Genomic DNA, 16324 nt, shown 5'->3' with positions numbered 1-16324 from the left:
AGACAGTTGAAAATGATGTGTTGTTTCTTTTTCAGAGTTACAAGCTACTTCAATCAATATACAAAATGACCGGCTTGCTTAAGTGTCAAACAAAAGGCTCCAAAGAAAATGATGTGATCACCAATGTGCACAAAATAATGAATCAGATAGAAACTATGATTAGAGTACACTGTAAGAAAGTATATCAGGTAAGAGGATACGTGAACAGGTTAGCATTCTATAATAAATAAGGACAATTTAAAAAAGAAGTAATGTTCAAAATTACACAGAAGAAAGAGTGGATGGAGTTAAAAAGTTTATTCTGATGAATTAATATATTATACATACAGTGTAATAGCAATGACCAAGAGACATTGGGAAGGTTTGGGGCAGCCACCCATATAATATTTCCCGGGAGCAAAATCTATCAAAAAGAACAGACATGTTCACATGACTGAGTCCAAAACAGAACTGACTATTGACTTAAGATGACGGCTTTTAAATGCTCACAGAGGATGTAATGTCATCAGGACCAGAACTGGAAGTGACGTGTCGTTGGTTGCCTCAGAACCGAGTGGGATTTCCCGAGAATGGTCTGCAAGGAATTGAGAGAGAGAATCAGTGCACTTCGCCACCCCCTGTTCTGGTGTGAAATTATATCTATTCAGGCCCTTTAGTTGTCCCCTAATCATGCGTGTGTGACAGGACCCCCCTTAGCCCAGACCTGTCAGGTCGGATGACCTGTACCGAGAGGTCGTGAACGCGAGAGAGAGCATCAGTGTTGGTGTGGAGAGAGCCCTTCCCATGAACGAGCGAGAACTTATAAGGTTACAGATCAAGGAACCACCTAGTGACTCAAGGGTTGGACTCCTTGTGTAGGGCCATCAACTGTAAAGGTGCATGGTCCATGACAAGTGTAAACTCCCGACCTTGGCGGTAGTACCTCAACTGTGTAATCGCCCAGTCGATCGCAAGAGCCTCTCTTTCCACCGCTGCATACCTGGTCTCCTGATCCAGCAGTTTCTAGCTCAGGAACATGATGGGGTGTTCAGCACCATTGACGCTTTGGCTCAGCACTGCTCCTAGGCCTATGTCAGAAGCATCCGTCTGGAGAATAAAAGGAAGTGAAAAGTTAGGTGCTTTCAAAACAGGTGCTGATGTCAGGGCCCGTTTTAAGTCACTGAATGCAGCTTCTGTCATATTGGTCTATACCACAATGTTGGGGGCCCTCTTCTTTGTTAAATCACTCAAGGGCGCAGCTCTCTCTGAAAAGCAAGGCATAAACCGGCGGTAGTACCCAGCTAAACCAAGAAATGCTCGGACATGCCTCTTGGTTCGTAGACGGGGCCATTTCAAAATGGCATCTACTTTAGACCACTGTGGCTTCACAGTACCACGACCCACCAGTATGCCTAAATATTTGGCTTCCTTCAACCCAAAAAAGCATTTTTTTGATTGATCCAAAGACTAGCCTCACCCAGCATCTGTAATACTGCTCAGATGTGCTGTAGGTGTTCTTTCCATGGGCTGGAATAGATGACGACGTCATCTAGGTAGGCAGAACTATATGTGTTATGGGGGCGGAGCACTTTGTCCACCAGATGCTGGAAAGTCGCAGGAGCCCCATGCAACCCGAATGGAAGGACATGATACTGCTAGTGTCCACTAGGGGTGCTAAATGCAGTCTTGACCTTTGCAGAGTCCATTAAAGGAACCTGCCAGTACCCCTTGGTCATGTCAAGTGTGGTCAAATATTCAGCCAATCCAAGCCTTTCAAGGAGATCGTCCACTCGAGGCATAGGATAAGCATCAAATTGGGAGACCTGATTAAGTCGACGGAAGTCATTGCAAAACGTCCAACTTCCGTCGGGCTTACTTACCAAGACTATTGGGCTGGACCAGGGACTATACCTTTCCTCTATGACTCCTAAGCACCTGCACTTAATTTCAAGCTCCACTTCAGCCTTCTTTGCCTCGAGAAGACAATAGGGGCGCTCTCAGACTATAACCCCGGGTTCAGTCACAATGTTGTGGGCGATCAGAGAGGTTCTTCTACTACCTCCGGGACAGACTAGATAACTGCTTTGAGCTCTCATCTCTGTCTTGTGTTTAAGTTAGACCCAAAGTTAAGTGTGACCTCAAGGGGTGGGGAGTCATCCTGATCTGCTGAGACGTGATCTGATGACATAACGGTCTGCGATGGACCGGGAACTTCCCCATCCACCTCTTTGCCCCCCCATACCTTTCTCTGCCGGCTGAGTACATGGCGTGGAAACAACTTGCGATGTATTATCCCCGTCTGTTACAAGGCCTAAATTAGGGTCAGGAGTGAATAGTACGCCACCGCTTTTAATATCAGACCAGTCCTGCCCTAGAATCACAGAGAAAGGAGATTTCAGGAGGACCACTACGGGGATTTTTCTTACTAAACCTCCCTGGCTGATGAAACATCAGGTGGTTTTATAGTATTGGACATCTCCGTGTACACAAGTTATACTGGTCTTTACTTTTATTCATTGTCGCAGCAGTATGTACTGGCAGTCAACAATGGAAATGTTGCTGCCGGAATCAAATAGGGCATCTACTTTAACAAATACCACTCCCGTATGAGGCTTTGATAGGGGATTTGAAAGTGTGCACAATCCACCTTCCCCTCTCCACTTGCATTCCGCCTTGCCCCCAAGTGAGCGGCGCGCCTGTGGATCCGGGTACTCCGGCGCAAACTCCGGCTGGTGTCGAGGGGGCAGTTTAGTCATCTAGTAGTTTAGTAATCACCATAGCGTCCACTAAAGGACCGTTCTGCTCTCTCAGATTGTAAGGCTGTCCTGGAGATTTCTACGAGCCTGATGAGCTCATCCATACTAGCAAATTCCCCCCAGACCAGCTGGGTGAAATGCTCAGGTATGTTGTTCAGCAAAATAAAGCAGGCCACCTTTTTTACGATTTGAAAGGTGGAGCACTCAGAGGAATTTAACCACTCTGCCACCTTTTCCTAAAGAGCATCAATCTGCTCTTGAGTAGATCTCTCGGGATCTAGCTTCCAGGTCTGCAAAAAACTCACCTGCTGGTCTAGGGAATCCTCTCCTTTCTCTGGGGCTTTGGCCCTGGTGGGGAGGACAGGCCTCTCCTCCGAGAGGGCATAATAAGTCCCTGTCGCTTCCCCCACAGAGACCAGCCCACTTCTGTGTGTCCCATCGACACTCCCCCTATGTATTTTATGTGGCCCGGAACTAGACAAAGGGAGCTGAGTCTGCACTGGTTCTTTCCGAAATCCAGGACGAACCCCCCCACCCGGAAACTCGGCCCTGGTACTCTCCCACCTGGTCATAATACAGGATCAGTCCCATTTCCTTCTGGGATTCTTCCATCCTGCTGACTACTCCACTGTAATAAGAATGACCAAGAGACATTGAGGAGGTTTGGGGCAGCCACCCATATAACATTTCCCGGCTGCAAAATCTATCAAATGACTGAGTCCAAAACAGAACTGACTATTGTCTTAAGATGGCGGCTTTTAAATGCTCGCAGAGGATGTGACTGGAAGTGACGATGTTGGTTGCTCCAGAACTGGGCGAGATTTCCCAAGAATGGACTGCAAGGAATTGAGAGAGAGAATCAGTGCACTTCGCCACCCCCTGTTCTGGTGTGAAATTATATCTATTCAGGCCCTTTAGTTGTCCCCTAATCATGCGTGTGTGACAACAGTAAGTAACCATCTGTTTATCAGTTGAGTTTAATTATTTAAACTGAAGAGTGTTTTTCTGTACTCTTCATGAACACATACTGTAGGTATTTTCTGTACTCAACAGCAACACTCTTATGTTTGATGAGTTTAATTGCTAAATGCAGTTAAACAAAACTTCCAAGAGATGTCATGATACACATGAAACATTTATTCAACATATTTAGTATTGTTACCTGTTGAAGACAGAGAATAGAATCATTTTAAAAATATCTGATATTTGGTATCTCTTACCTTAACTATACCCTCAGTGTTCTTCTTACTCCTTTGTTTGGTATCCTCATGAGTCTCAATCTGTGTTCCCTGGAACTTCCTCTCTTAATCTTGTTCCCATAAGGCCTGCTTCTCAGACTCTGTCATTTTGAGGTGCCTTGCTTGTCTACTGTCTGCTTTTTGAACACCACTAATGGTAGATGGGCCCCTTATTACCCACTGTGAAAACAACATTGATATTTTTGAGAATACTTCCCAGGTGTATGAAGGCGACTCTCAGTATTCCTCTTATACCTGGCGCTTTCTGTCTTGATCACATTTGACTGAGCAACCACAGCGAAACTGAGCAATTAGGTCAAAGTCAAACAGGCCAATAAGATTGCATGGAGGCACTGGACACACACACAGACATTAGTGTTTTATTGTATAGATCCATCACATTCACCCAGGAAATGTGGGTTTGTTTAATTATTGCTTGTACTAGACAAAGAGCCCGTTTTGACAACGTAAGATGAATCGGGGATGAGTTTGTGTCAGCAGTGTATGAAGAACAAATGATAAGTAATGAAGAAGTTGTTTTGTAATGATTGTAGTCCGCATTACTCATTACTGTACAGGCTTGTACTGTTAGTTGATGAATTTTCCAGGCATATAGTATAATATTGAATGATGAATGTTCCAGTACAATATGGAATAGTAATAAGTATAAGCACCACAAAGCTGATATAGGTGTATTGAATGAATGCGTAATTGAATCAGAATGCGTAATTAGGCCTCGAGCTGTAGTCGAAATTGCCTTTCAGGCCTCTAGAGCTTTAATCGAGGTCACCTTTCTCTTTGAATTTTTGCGGTCGTAAATCCGCCGCCTACCGCGATGTTGGGGTTGGATGTCGGTCTCGTAAAGGTTTTCGGGCAGCTGCGCAGAAGGCGACTGCGCATTCAACTTCGGATGTGCGCAGAAGGTGACTGCGCTTTCGGCTTCAGATGGACATGAGTGAGTGAGTGACTGAGGAGGCAGGCGAATTATGTATTAAGATTAAGTAAGTTTTAGGATATTATGCAATTACAAGCAGCAAACCAGAACATTAGTTTATCCTCTACAAGCAGCAAACCAAAATCAAACATTAAACCACACAACATTATTTAGTGTATTTAACTTGTAAGCAAAAAGCTAAAAGGAGAATAATGATAGTTATGAGCGAAAAAACAGTACTCTACCAGGTAGTTCAACTGCAGTAACATATACTGTATATTTCAAAAGTAGATGACTTTCTTGTTTCTCTAAGATAGGGGTTCCCAACCTGGGGTGGCATGGCATTTCAAGAGGCCTGAAAAAGAGGAGGGTTGCATCGTGATTTGCCAAAACTGAGTGAGGTGCACTGTCCAACTTTATCATGGTGCATTCGGAGTCCAGCACTGTGTTGTCATTTGTAGGTTATTTCTTAGTGTTCCTGTTCTTTAATATAAAAAGAATCAAGCATTTAACATCCAGTTGTCACCTATGAATGAGCCGCAGAATTGCAGTTTCTCACGGGTTCCTTGCTGTGGGCAAAGTATTTGTAAAGGCGAGTAACTTTTTTTAAGAATATGGAATTTGGATCTTACAGTGATCTGTAGAGAAGGGCGAAGTCTAGTTAATTTATTTCTGCGCAAGCCCTGATCATGAAACATCACTGATTTCGAGGTTTGATTGACATTTTTGCCATGCAGTACATGGGGGACTAAACTACATGCAATACTTGCTGCTTACACTCAGCCCATCTCTCATTCTGGCGGTTCTGGTAGTAGCACAGCAGTTTTAACTGTGCGGCACATCTGTTTTTGAACTGCAGTGCAGGTGTTATCAGGGGATAAAGCTCGTCAACTGTGTTTCATTGCTTAGTGATACGCCGGCACCCAAATCCCCCAAACCCCTCAATTGTTGATTGGGTGTCTTTTCCTCATGGTGCTTGATACTTTGTGAGATACCCCAATCCCCAGATCATCAATCGAGCATATAAGCTTCACATGGGACACATTTACAAGATTATTGAGATTTATAAAGATAAATTGCTGAATTTATATTTAAATTTTATGGACTGAGTTAAAAGATTATTTTTCTGAGTTCAATTTGTTCACCTGCAGTACTGTATGTGATTCAAATATTGGGTCAAAATTTAGAAATTTGACTTCTTTTTCTTCAAATGTGATACTACTTTTGTATGGGGTGTGAACATAAATCAAACATATTCTAGGGGTACAGGGCATAGAAAATGTTGGAAATCCCTGCTTTAAGACTTATACATACCATAATCAACTTTATTGACATGGATTTTTCATTTTTTCATTAATTTAAACAATGATCATTTGCACACTGTACATATTCATTTGCCCATTTATTGCCATGGAAGCAAGAGACTATCCAATCAGCATTTGGTATAAGACAGGAACAAACACACATTCACTAATAATGGGCCCAATTTAGAGTCAGTTAACTTGCATTTTTTGTGCGTGTGAGAAAAAAACTGGCAAACCCAGAGAAAAATCTTTGCAGACACGGGAGGATTTTGCAGATTTCACGTAGAAATAGCCCTAGTTGTTAACTTAACTCAAGATTTCAGCGCTGTCAGCCACTGAAATAATGACAATTATTTTTTCAGTTCTATGACTTCAGGCTTAAATAATTTTGTGTTATCTTTACAGGTAAAAGAAAAATGTTTTAACTGACAGTAGTAGTAAACTAGTCGTCTGTGCAATAGATAGCTTTTCTTAAATCTGATTTCACCTTTTATTTAATTTTGTAATAACTGACTTATAAACTCTTATTAACAGAAACACAAAAAGGATCACCAGTGCAAGCCAAAAAGACCCAGAAACAAACGAAGAAGCAACAGGAAATTTATTAGGAAACTGAATAAAAGTATTGAGATTATTAAGCTCTGTTGGAATAGATATGCTTCATCTTTGCCAGCCATTTATTAGTAATACTACTGGTGAATTGTCTGCACTTCAGCAACCATGTTCTTTGATAAGCCTCCAGGAACCTCATCTGCAGATATTTTTAGGTTTGCTTTATTTTGGGCATTAAAAGAAATTTAATAAACTAATTTTGTATAAAAGACATATTTAAGAATTCATGTATAAGAGTACAAATATTCTTTGAAAATGAAGTGTCAATTACGAGTCAGTTGAACAAACTGAATTTTATTACACTTCAAACTGAACTTTGAACATTTCTTGGAATGCATATTTTAATTATTATCTGTTCTGTTCCTCTTTGCAGTATTAGTGCTTAATCTTGTTATTAATGTTTACAGAGAAAACTGCAACCAAAATAGAAAAATTCCTTGAAGTAATTTTGCTTTCCCAGGTTCAGAGAAAAAATACAATTATTTTTCCATGCAACGCAGTAAAACCAAAAGTAAACAATTTAAAAAAGATTTTTCCAAGCCAAGCTACAGAAAGTAGGGTTTTTTTGTGCTTGGTGATTTACTTTTCCCAAAAAATTGCAAAATAATGCTTTGGATTTTCATTTGAAGTTTCCTTTTTCTGAATCTGTGTTTTGTATATAGGTAACATTATACTTTTCTGTGGTTGGATGGGTATTACAATAATTTAATGGTTAGATGTCTAAATGTCAAGTGGAAATAGTCACTTTAAACTCTCTTGTGTACAATAATCAATTATATGAAGCGGCACTTTTCACAGTGTGGATTTCAAAAACTATAACATGATATTTATCATACAGCTGTTCCAAAGTTAAATTAAAGCTGCAGCAACAAAAAATTACCACATCATCAATATCTGCCATAATTCTCCTGCTGTACATGGAAAGTTACATACAGTGTGCACCATTTACTTTGTGGAAGAAAAATTAGACTTAAGGGTCACATACTCATTTAGGGTAAAGTATTTTGATATGCTTTCCATATTAAAATACAGCACCCATCTTAGAAGTATAAAAGGCTTAATAAATGTCAGAAACCTGTTCAGGCATATAAGGAAGCACCATTTCCTTCAGCTTATGAACACTAGCAAAAATAATGCCATCATAAAACAAAGACTAATTGGATGATGCACGTAAGGAGAGTTGTAAGATATCAAGGCATTCTTTAACAGTGACACTTCTTATTACAGCAGATAACAGGCTATGTGGCCAACTGGTATCAGCATACTCGTATAGTTCTGATAGTCTTCAGTGACTTTACACTTCTCATACACATTTGGACTATGAGTCATATTGCCACAGCACATACTGTATGTTGCCTACTGCTACTACTTCTTCTTTTGGCTGTTAGGGGTCACCACGGCAGATCATCTTTTCCCATATTTTCCTGTCTTCTGCATCTTGCTCCATTATACCTAGCACCTGCATGTCCTCTCTCACCACATCCATAAACCTTCTCTTAGGCCTTCCTCTTTTCCTCTTGCCTGGCAGTTCCATTCTCAACATTCATCTCCCAATATACCCAGCATCTCTCCTCTGCATATGGCCAAACCAGCACAATCTCACCTTGCTGACTTTGTCTCCAAACTGTCCAACCTGAGCTGACCCTCTAATGTACTTATTCCTAATCCTATCCATCCTTGTCACGCCCATTGCAAATCTTAAGATCTTTAACTCTGCCACCTCTGGTTCTGTTTCCTGTTTTTTGGTCAGTGTCACCGTCTCCAAGCCATATAACACAGCTGGTCTCACTACCGCCTTGTAGATCTTCCCTTTCACTCTTGCTGATACCCGTCTGTCACAAATCACTTCTGACACTCTTCTCCACCCATTCCACCCTGCCTGCACTCTCTTTTTCACCTCTCTTCCAGAATCCTTGTTACTCTGTACTGTTGATCCCAAGTATTTAAACTCATCCACCTTCACAAACTCTACTCCTTGCATCCTCACCATTCAACTGACCTCCTTCTCATTCACACACATGTATTCTGTTTTGTTCCTACTGACCTTCATCCCTGTTCTCTCTAGAACATATCTCCACCTCTCTAGGGTCTCCTCAACCTGCTCCATACTCTTGCTACAATGGGACTCCTGTCTAATCTCATATGTCAACCTGTCCAGCCCACTACTACTGATGAAAGAAATCCGATAGGATGAGACCAAATTTGTGGATACATTATAGGGCATTTCTGTGCTTAATATTTTTCACAATAGGAGTAATATTTACGAAAACATTACTGATGGTCTTTTGACTTGCCCTCTTGCATAACACTATCACCAGAACTTCAGTCATATTTTGACGCTTGGTTTTCCGTCATATAACACACAGCTGGGCAGCCTGTCCTGGCAGGATCAAGTATTAGGCTTTAAAAAGTATGATAGACCATCAATTAAACTAACATTAAACTAACATGTACATATAATTGCCACAAAAACTGCTCCAGTGACCATGGCAGTTCGCATAATCTGAAGTTAACAGACAATAATGCTAACCACTCTGTTGCCCTTGAATATATTGATAAAGATTTATCTGTCCCTAGAGTGAAATATTGATATTTTTAACAAAAAGTACAGTAAATATAGAGAAACGCATACATATTATATTTATACACATTATAAAAAGGATTAAACATGAAATTAAAAATGGAGACATATTTAACATCTTAAATGGAGATAGAAACATTTCCAAAATATAAGACAAGTTCAAAAGGGCTTCAGTGCAATTGGTCTAATTTCTGAATACCAGAAGTTACTAATGGTAGTTCATTATAATGCACCTTCTCGTGTTCCTGTTAAAATGGTAACTGGGTTGGTCAAATTGGAATGTTCTAAACATGACAGCATTCTGTCACTCCTTCCGGGTAATTCATAGGTCACTGTTATCACCCATTATGCCCCCTACACCACCTGTGGATCACATCCTAGCACTTGCCAAACACAACATAAAGGGCTGAGCTAAAGGAGTTTTATATACCACAAGCACTTAATATGACAAAAGGGTATAGGTTTGCTCCATGTCAAAAAAAAAATGGTTTGAGGCCAAATGTAGCTCAAGCCTTGGCAATCTAGCCTTCATTTGATGTACTTCTTTCCTCCTTTTTCAGATGCATACTAATGTGGCCCTTTGCTGACTCCATCAGTCTTACAGTTATTTGTGGGTGTCACACTATTTTTATGCTGTAAACCATTCTGGGGGTCCTCTCATGCTGAACATTGCCTATGTCATTCTTACACCTAAAACTGAGATTAGGTTCACCGAAAATATGCATTCTCACTCATCCCTCAGCTTTGATCCTAACATTTAGACACCCTAAATGGCACATGCAGTATAATTACCAATGGAACACACTTCTGGAGTCAATGACAATGTGCCACTAGTTCTATCCTTCTTTTAAAGTCATCTCTCCAAATGTCAATTTACTGTCAATTTTAAAATAATAAGATGCCAGTCCATCTCAGGGCTGATATTGGAAGCACTGAATATTTTATTTATTTTGTGTGTTTGTCTTTTATGTCACGCATATAATGATGCCAAGATATACAAGTAAGAATTTTATTGTTCTTTCTCCACTTGACAATACTTCCACTATGACTACAACTACTACTACCACCAGTTCATGCACTTTTACAATGGATACATCCAGTTAGAATTAGAACATATGAAATCCTTTGTTCAAACAGAAATAGACAAAGGTGATAGTGTTCCTCGGTTGATCTTTCAAATGTTTTTTTATTGTTCTTATAATCCTAATACAAAAAAATAATATGTATGAATATATATTCATTGATCATGTTTTGTTTGTTGTAATCTAGGGCAAAAGTATTGAAAAGACTTTTGTATTTAAATAATGTTCTTTGAGCTTGCAAATATTTATTATGCACAATATGCTGCAGGCCTGAAAAATATATATATTTTGAGATGATACTGTATGCTCCAATATTGTTAATATTTTATGAAAACACTCATGAAAGGGAAGAGAAGATCAACAAAGAGGCTTTATTATTCTATACTGAATGGCTACTAAATCTCAAAAAATACTGATGCTGTAATCAAGAAGGAGATTTTTTCCACAAAGCCTTGAAGATTCCTTGTAATAATACTATGGAAACTGGTGTGAATAAAAATAAAAAGAACAAAAAAAAATTTGGAAGCTGAAGTTGTTTTCACATCCCATCTAACCTTGCACTGCTGGAATTATTTTGTTAATGGATGTGAAAGATGAGTTCTTGGTGCCTGTATACTCCTGTATACTGTTTAAGGTGCTCTGAGAAACTTCTTTGAAAAAGTCTGACTTAAAAGAACATGCATTTGTTACAGGTCAAAATGGGATTTCTGTTTTAAACCAAGAAGATTTTCTTTACTGGCTGCTTTCATGGTGGATTTCTGCTATTATGTTTATTTGCCTCCATGTTTTACCTGTATAAGCTACAATGGGCAATAAGGACTGCACCCAGTGTATCATGCTGCAGTTTTTGTATTCTTTGATGTGCTTTATTTTCTGACTTAAGAATATTGCTTGTTTGTCTAAAATAGCTTTGGAACTACACTGTAACAAATAAAATAAATTTTACAGGCAATGGGCTGTAACAGTAAGGTAATTGCAAAGGAGACACTGATTGACTTTATTAAGTATCAAGACAACTTATTTAGTAGTTAACCATATAAGCCTGATGAGCTGGATGGTATACTTTCATTTTGTACAATTTTTTAATTTCTTTTAAATATGTTATTGTTTAAAGAAACATACCTTTGTACTGGCACATACTATATCATGTTTTCAATTTTATTTTTATAAAATAATAAAAATAAAATGTATACACTGTATGATCTATCTATCTGTCTATCTAGCTATCTATCTATATAAATATATACAGTATATACATACATACTGTATATAAATATTTGCCAGCCCTATTGATGAACACAAATCAAATCATGCTTTAGCTGATGAAAGTCATAAATACTAACTGCCACAAAATATCTTTTTTTTATTGCATTTCACATCATCATTTTGCTTTGCAAGACTCAAGATCTATATTCTACCATCAATCAGTCCTAGATAAAATGTAGTCACATAGTCTAAAATTCAGTCTGTTAAGCATTGAACAAATAGTTGAAATGTCTAGACTGTCCTAGAATCTCATGATACTACTTGACCAGGATAGAACACAACAACAGGCCAAAAGTCACCCCAAATCATACTTATCAAGTAACTGTTTCAAGGGGCACACACATTCAAGATTACAATTGCTGTTGCTAAGCAAAGAGTATGAAAAAATTGGTTGAGAACAGTCTTCCTATGAGAAGACCTCTCCCAGCTTTTCTGTATTTTACTTTAAGTTTGAGAAGCTATTTCTTTATGTGTGTAATACAGTGTGTTACCTGCCAGTGCCACTCAAGGAAGAACTGGTGAGTTCCTAGCAGTGCTCCTCCTCAAACATTTATTCTTTTTTTTAATTTGTGGTCTTATTACAAAATACTGTATATGTTATCAGTGAGTAAGACATACATTACTGCACTTTATTCAAAACAGGCCTCCCCTATCCTATACATCTTGATATGAGGTAAAGTAATCATTTTGTGAAAGCGAAAGGTTAGCTCTTTATCAGATTCTCCAACTTTTGACCCCCTGAAGACGAAGAGAGTAGTACTTTATTCTGGCTTTGGATTATTTTTGCCCAGTCCACAGAGAACGGAAGGATGAGAAATTAAGGCGGCCATATATGTACAAAGCTAACTGGTTTCAGTGATTCTGTCTTTTTTTATCAAGTCTGGGCTGATTTAATGTCTTGCGTAATGTCACTGCATTAAGCCACAAGCTGTAAGCCATCCCAAGACACTCACTCATTCACTGAGGACAATCCAGTGCTGCCAGTTAGCCTAGTGGCATGTGTTCAGACTGTTGGAGCAAAGGCTTGTGAACAAAGTTCATGCCAAGGGCATTCTGCATAGGCATTGAACTTTGATATACTAAAATGCCACCATCTTTTCTCAACACCTTTTTGAGAAATATACCAGAAATTCAAAAAACTAAGTGATTTGTATTCCCTGACTTGTTTATTAAAACTGCTGAATATTCATTATGAAACAAGTGCAAATCTAACTACCATAAATGCTCGCATTTAAGTTCTCCCACGGATAAGTCGGGGCTTGATTTTACAGTATAATTTCCAGTATTTTATAATGTCTGTCGTATAAGTCAAATGCGGAAAACTCATGCTATTGGTCCAAGAGTTTATGATATACTAACGCCCATCTGAGAGAGTAACCACGGAGCACACTGCCTTTTTTTTCTATGTATTGTGCCTATGTAACCACATGGTAATACCGAACTATTCTGAAGCGACGTTTGCACAGTTTAGTGTTTTTTGTATCTCACACCCTCATACACCTTTATTGCAAGAGCATCCCTTATCTGCGATGGAGCGTTCGATCAGAAGAAAATATGAAGCTGGTTTTAAATTAAAAGCCATTGAAGTGGTGAAAGAAATTGGTAACTGTGCTGCTGCAACAAAATTCGATGTGTCTGAGAAACTGGTGAGAGATTGGAGGAAGCAGGAAGATGTAAAAAAAAAAAATTAAGCATATTTTTTGAATGTGTGTATAAGTCAGGGTCTGATTTTATGATCGATTTTTTGGGTTTCAAGACCAGACTTATACACAAATTTATATGGTAACATTTGAATATTACTCAGGCCCCCTGACCCTGAGCACAAGGTCCCCTCAGGGCTGTGTTCTGTCTCCTTTCCTTTTTCTGTCTACACCCATGACTGTCCTCTCCTGATTTGTAAACTCCTCCATCCAATCTAAATTTATGCTTTTTTAGTTTCTGTCTATATTATAAGGAATTACTTGATATATTAGTGGGCAGCAGTACAATTCTATTTTACTGTATTGTATATAATGTTGTGATGGTGTCATGCATGGTATATTGTATTATTTAATTTTATTAAACGTGTTGCATGTATCGATGCAAAAGAACGATGTTATCTGGCAATAAAGTTCAAGTTAACATCAATCAGTAACATGAAATGGCCCAGCTGTTTATATTTTGTATGCAATTGAACACAATGCTGGGTATCTCTGGATTCACTGCTAGACAGCATAAAGTGAATTATGAATAATAGTCTCAATCAGTACATTGCTTATAGCAAAGATGAACAATGTCTAGTTTATCCCACTCATGGTTAATCTAAAGAAAGATGACAAAAAGTTAATTCCCTTATATATGTAATAGTATTGAAATGAAAACTAAAAAACAATGAGTCAGCTACTCTGATTCGAGAACTTCATAAGAAGAATTGTAATAATTTACTTCATAAGGCTGAAGTACATAATGAACAAGAATAGTTGTGTCAAATATTTGAAATTTTAAAATCTGTGCTTTAATATATTTAAAGTCTAAATCTGACTGATTGTAATATAAATGTGTCATTTTTCACCATCTCATAGAGCATCCTTGGTAAAAGATAAAAACTAACATTATATTCGTAATAACTGACCTTAAAATGGTCTAAAACGATACCATGTTTATGTTTGAAATTTCTCATTTTTAACAAATGAGTAAATCATGAGGTGCCCGGTAAAATTACAAAATTCAAAGCGAAATGAAAACAATAATCCGTCTATTCTCCAATGTCTCGAACTGAATCCACCACAAGCTTTAAATCAGAGAACTATAAAGAAATTCGCGGAGCACTGCGAGGTTAACGTGACCCATTAGGGTACATTATCTTATAATCATGTACTACCAGTCTCCTGGCACCAGGGGTGCCAAAAGTAACCGCGTGCTGTAGAAGGACAAACAAAGCGGAACATACGTCAGTGAAAAGGTAGCCTGGCTTCCGGTGCACGGCGGAGAGTTGAGCAAGATGGCATCAACAACAACAACGAGAATGGGTACCGCTGGAGGTACCGGACCCGGCGGCGGCCCCGGTGGAGCCGGCTCCGGTCCTGGTGGGGCTCTTACATCAAGTCTTTCTGGCACCGGGGCCACTTCAAGCCTCACAGGCACGCTTAATAAAAAGAAGAAACCGTTTCTTGGCATGCCTGCTCCCCTAGGATATGTGCCTGGTCTTGGTAGAGGGTAAGATAATTCTGGATTTGTTGGGAGTGTTTGATGTTTTTGAAGTAATATTATAGCAGTATTAATACGAATTGAGATGAGTATAATTCAAGATGCATGAACCGATGAAGCGAATATTGCGGTTTGATGTAATGGCTATCCGTTTCTGCGTAACTTTATTTTTGACCGCGCAAGGAGTTGTTTGCAGGAGATCATGCGGTGTTAAAAACTTCTCGATATGCTTAGTGATGACATTCAAATTCAGACTCTCAGAAAGTGATTTTAAAGATCGCGGTTTTAAATTGTAAGCACAGTTTAATGACTACTAGTAGATGCTTGTATGTTTAAAGCATAAAAGCAGAGCACAACAGAGAGAGGCTTTCGTATATATATATATAATTTGTCTGCTGCTGTGATGTCCTCACACTAACCCTTAAATTAATGTTTTTGCAGACTAGGCTGTGCTATTTAAAGTGACAGGTGTATTAAAACTGCCTTGGTGTGATCCGTTGAACAATTTGAAAGAGAACGTACTGAAAGTATAACTTTGCTCCTCTCATCTTCCTAAACGGCTTTTCTTAGTAAGGGACACGGTTGTTTTATTAATTTTATTTATCTCCTAAGATCAGCAACAACATTTTGCATCAGTTGACAACATCGAAGTGCAGTTATCTATTTTAGAAGTTATTAATTGCATATTTTCATAAGTCTTGTTTTTAATAATGATTTCCAAATTGCAGTTTCATAGGTTTATTATGTTTGAAAGAACAAAAAGATATTGTATTTGTTGCAGTTTCAAAAAGTGTGTATATTAGTATTGTGACTTGTAGAGCAGGTTACAGTACAGATTAGTTGGCATTGTCTGTAAAAGATAGTAATGAAGTAAAATGAGATGTAGTTTCTCTCAGTTCTACAAAATTCTTTACATGGTAATCTTTAATTATTTATGCCCTTTTTAACATCTCTCTGTAGATGTCTATATGCATTCTTTAGAGAGTGGGCTAAAAGGATCTCTACCTTTTTGATTTGTAGACTTTGTTTTTTTAAGGGAAATTAGAAATGTCAGGTATTATTTCCAAATGAACCTTATTGTCATGAGAAGGATATGCTATGTGAATGCTTGCTTAATTTAGTCTATATTAGTGACTTTTTAAATACTTGAATTCTCATTAAATTAATATAACAAGTCAAAGATTGGAAAAGTTATTTTGTTTAATTTGCTGTCATCAGGAAGGCAATGTCCAAACCTATATTGATTTTAAAAACAATCAAAACAATCACCAATTAATTTTCATCGTAAGATGTCACCAAATTGCAAGCACTGGTTTAATTTGCATTGAATTAAATAAGGAAGGAAAGTAAAAAGTTTTTGCTGTTAGGCAAGAGGTGGAAGTTACT

At 38.5% G+C, this 16324-nt stretch overlaps 1 protein-coding gene and 1 long non-coding RNA gene across 2 annotated transcripts in view; one reads left to right on the top strand and one right to left on the bottom strand.

Annotated features, from left to right (window-relative positions):
• Positions 1-16324, bottom strand: part of LOC127529421 (uncharacterized) — a 155209-nt gene that overhangs the window by 77096 nt on the left and 61789 nt on the right. The gene's annotated exons all lie outside the window — the stretch shown is intronic.
• The window catches only part of prpf6 (PRP6 pre-mRNA processing factor 6 homolog (S. cerevisiae)), a 64447-nt gene continuing 62809 nt past the window's right edge, over positions 14687-16324 (top strand). The window contains exon 1 of the mRNA XM_028811678.2: positions 14687-14947. Coding sequence (XP_028667511.1) covers positions 14733-14947 — 215 coding nt within the window. The 5' untranslated portion in view covers positions 14687-14732. The remainder of the gene's footprint in view (positions 14948-16324) is intronic.

This window comes from Erpetoichthys calabaricus, chromosome 10 (genome assembly GCF_900747795.2).
Source record: "Erpetoichthys calabaricus chromosome 10, fErpCal1.3, whole genome shotgun sequence".
Classification (NCBI taxonomy): Eukaryota; Metazoa; Chordata; class Cladistia; order Polypteriformes; family Polypteridae; genus Erpetoichthys; species Erpetoichthys calabaricus.
The sequence above is the reverse complement of the archived record's forward strand: the minus strand, read 5'-3'. Positions and strand labels throughout refer to the sequence as shown.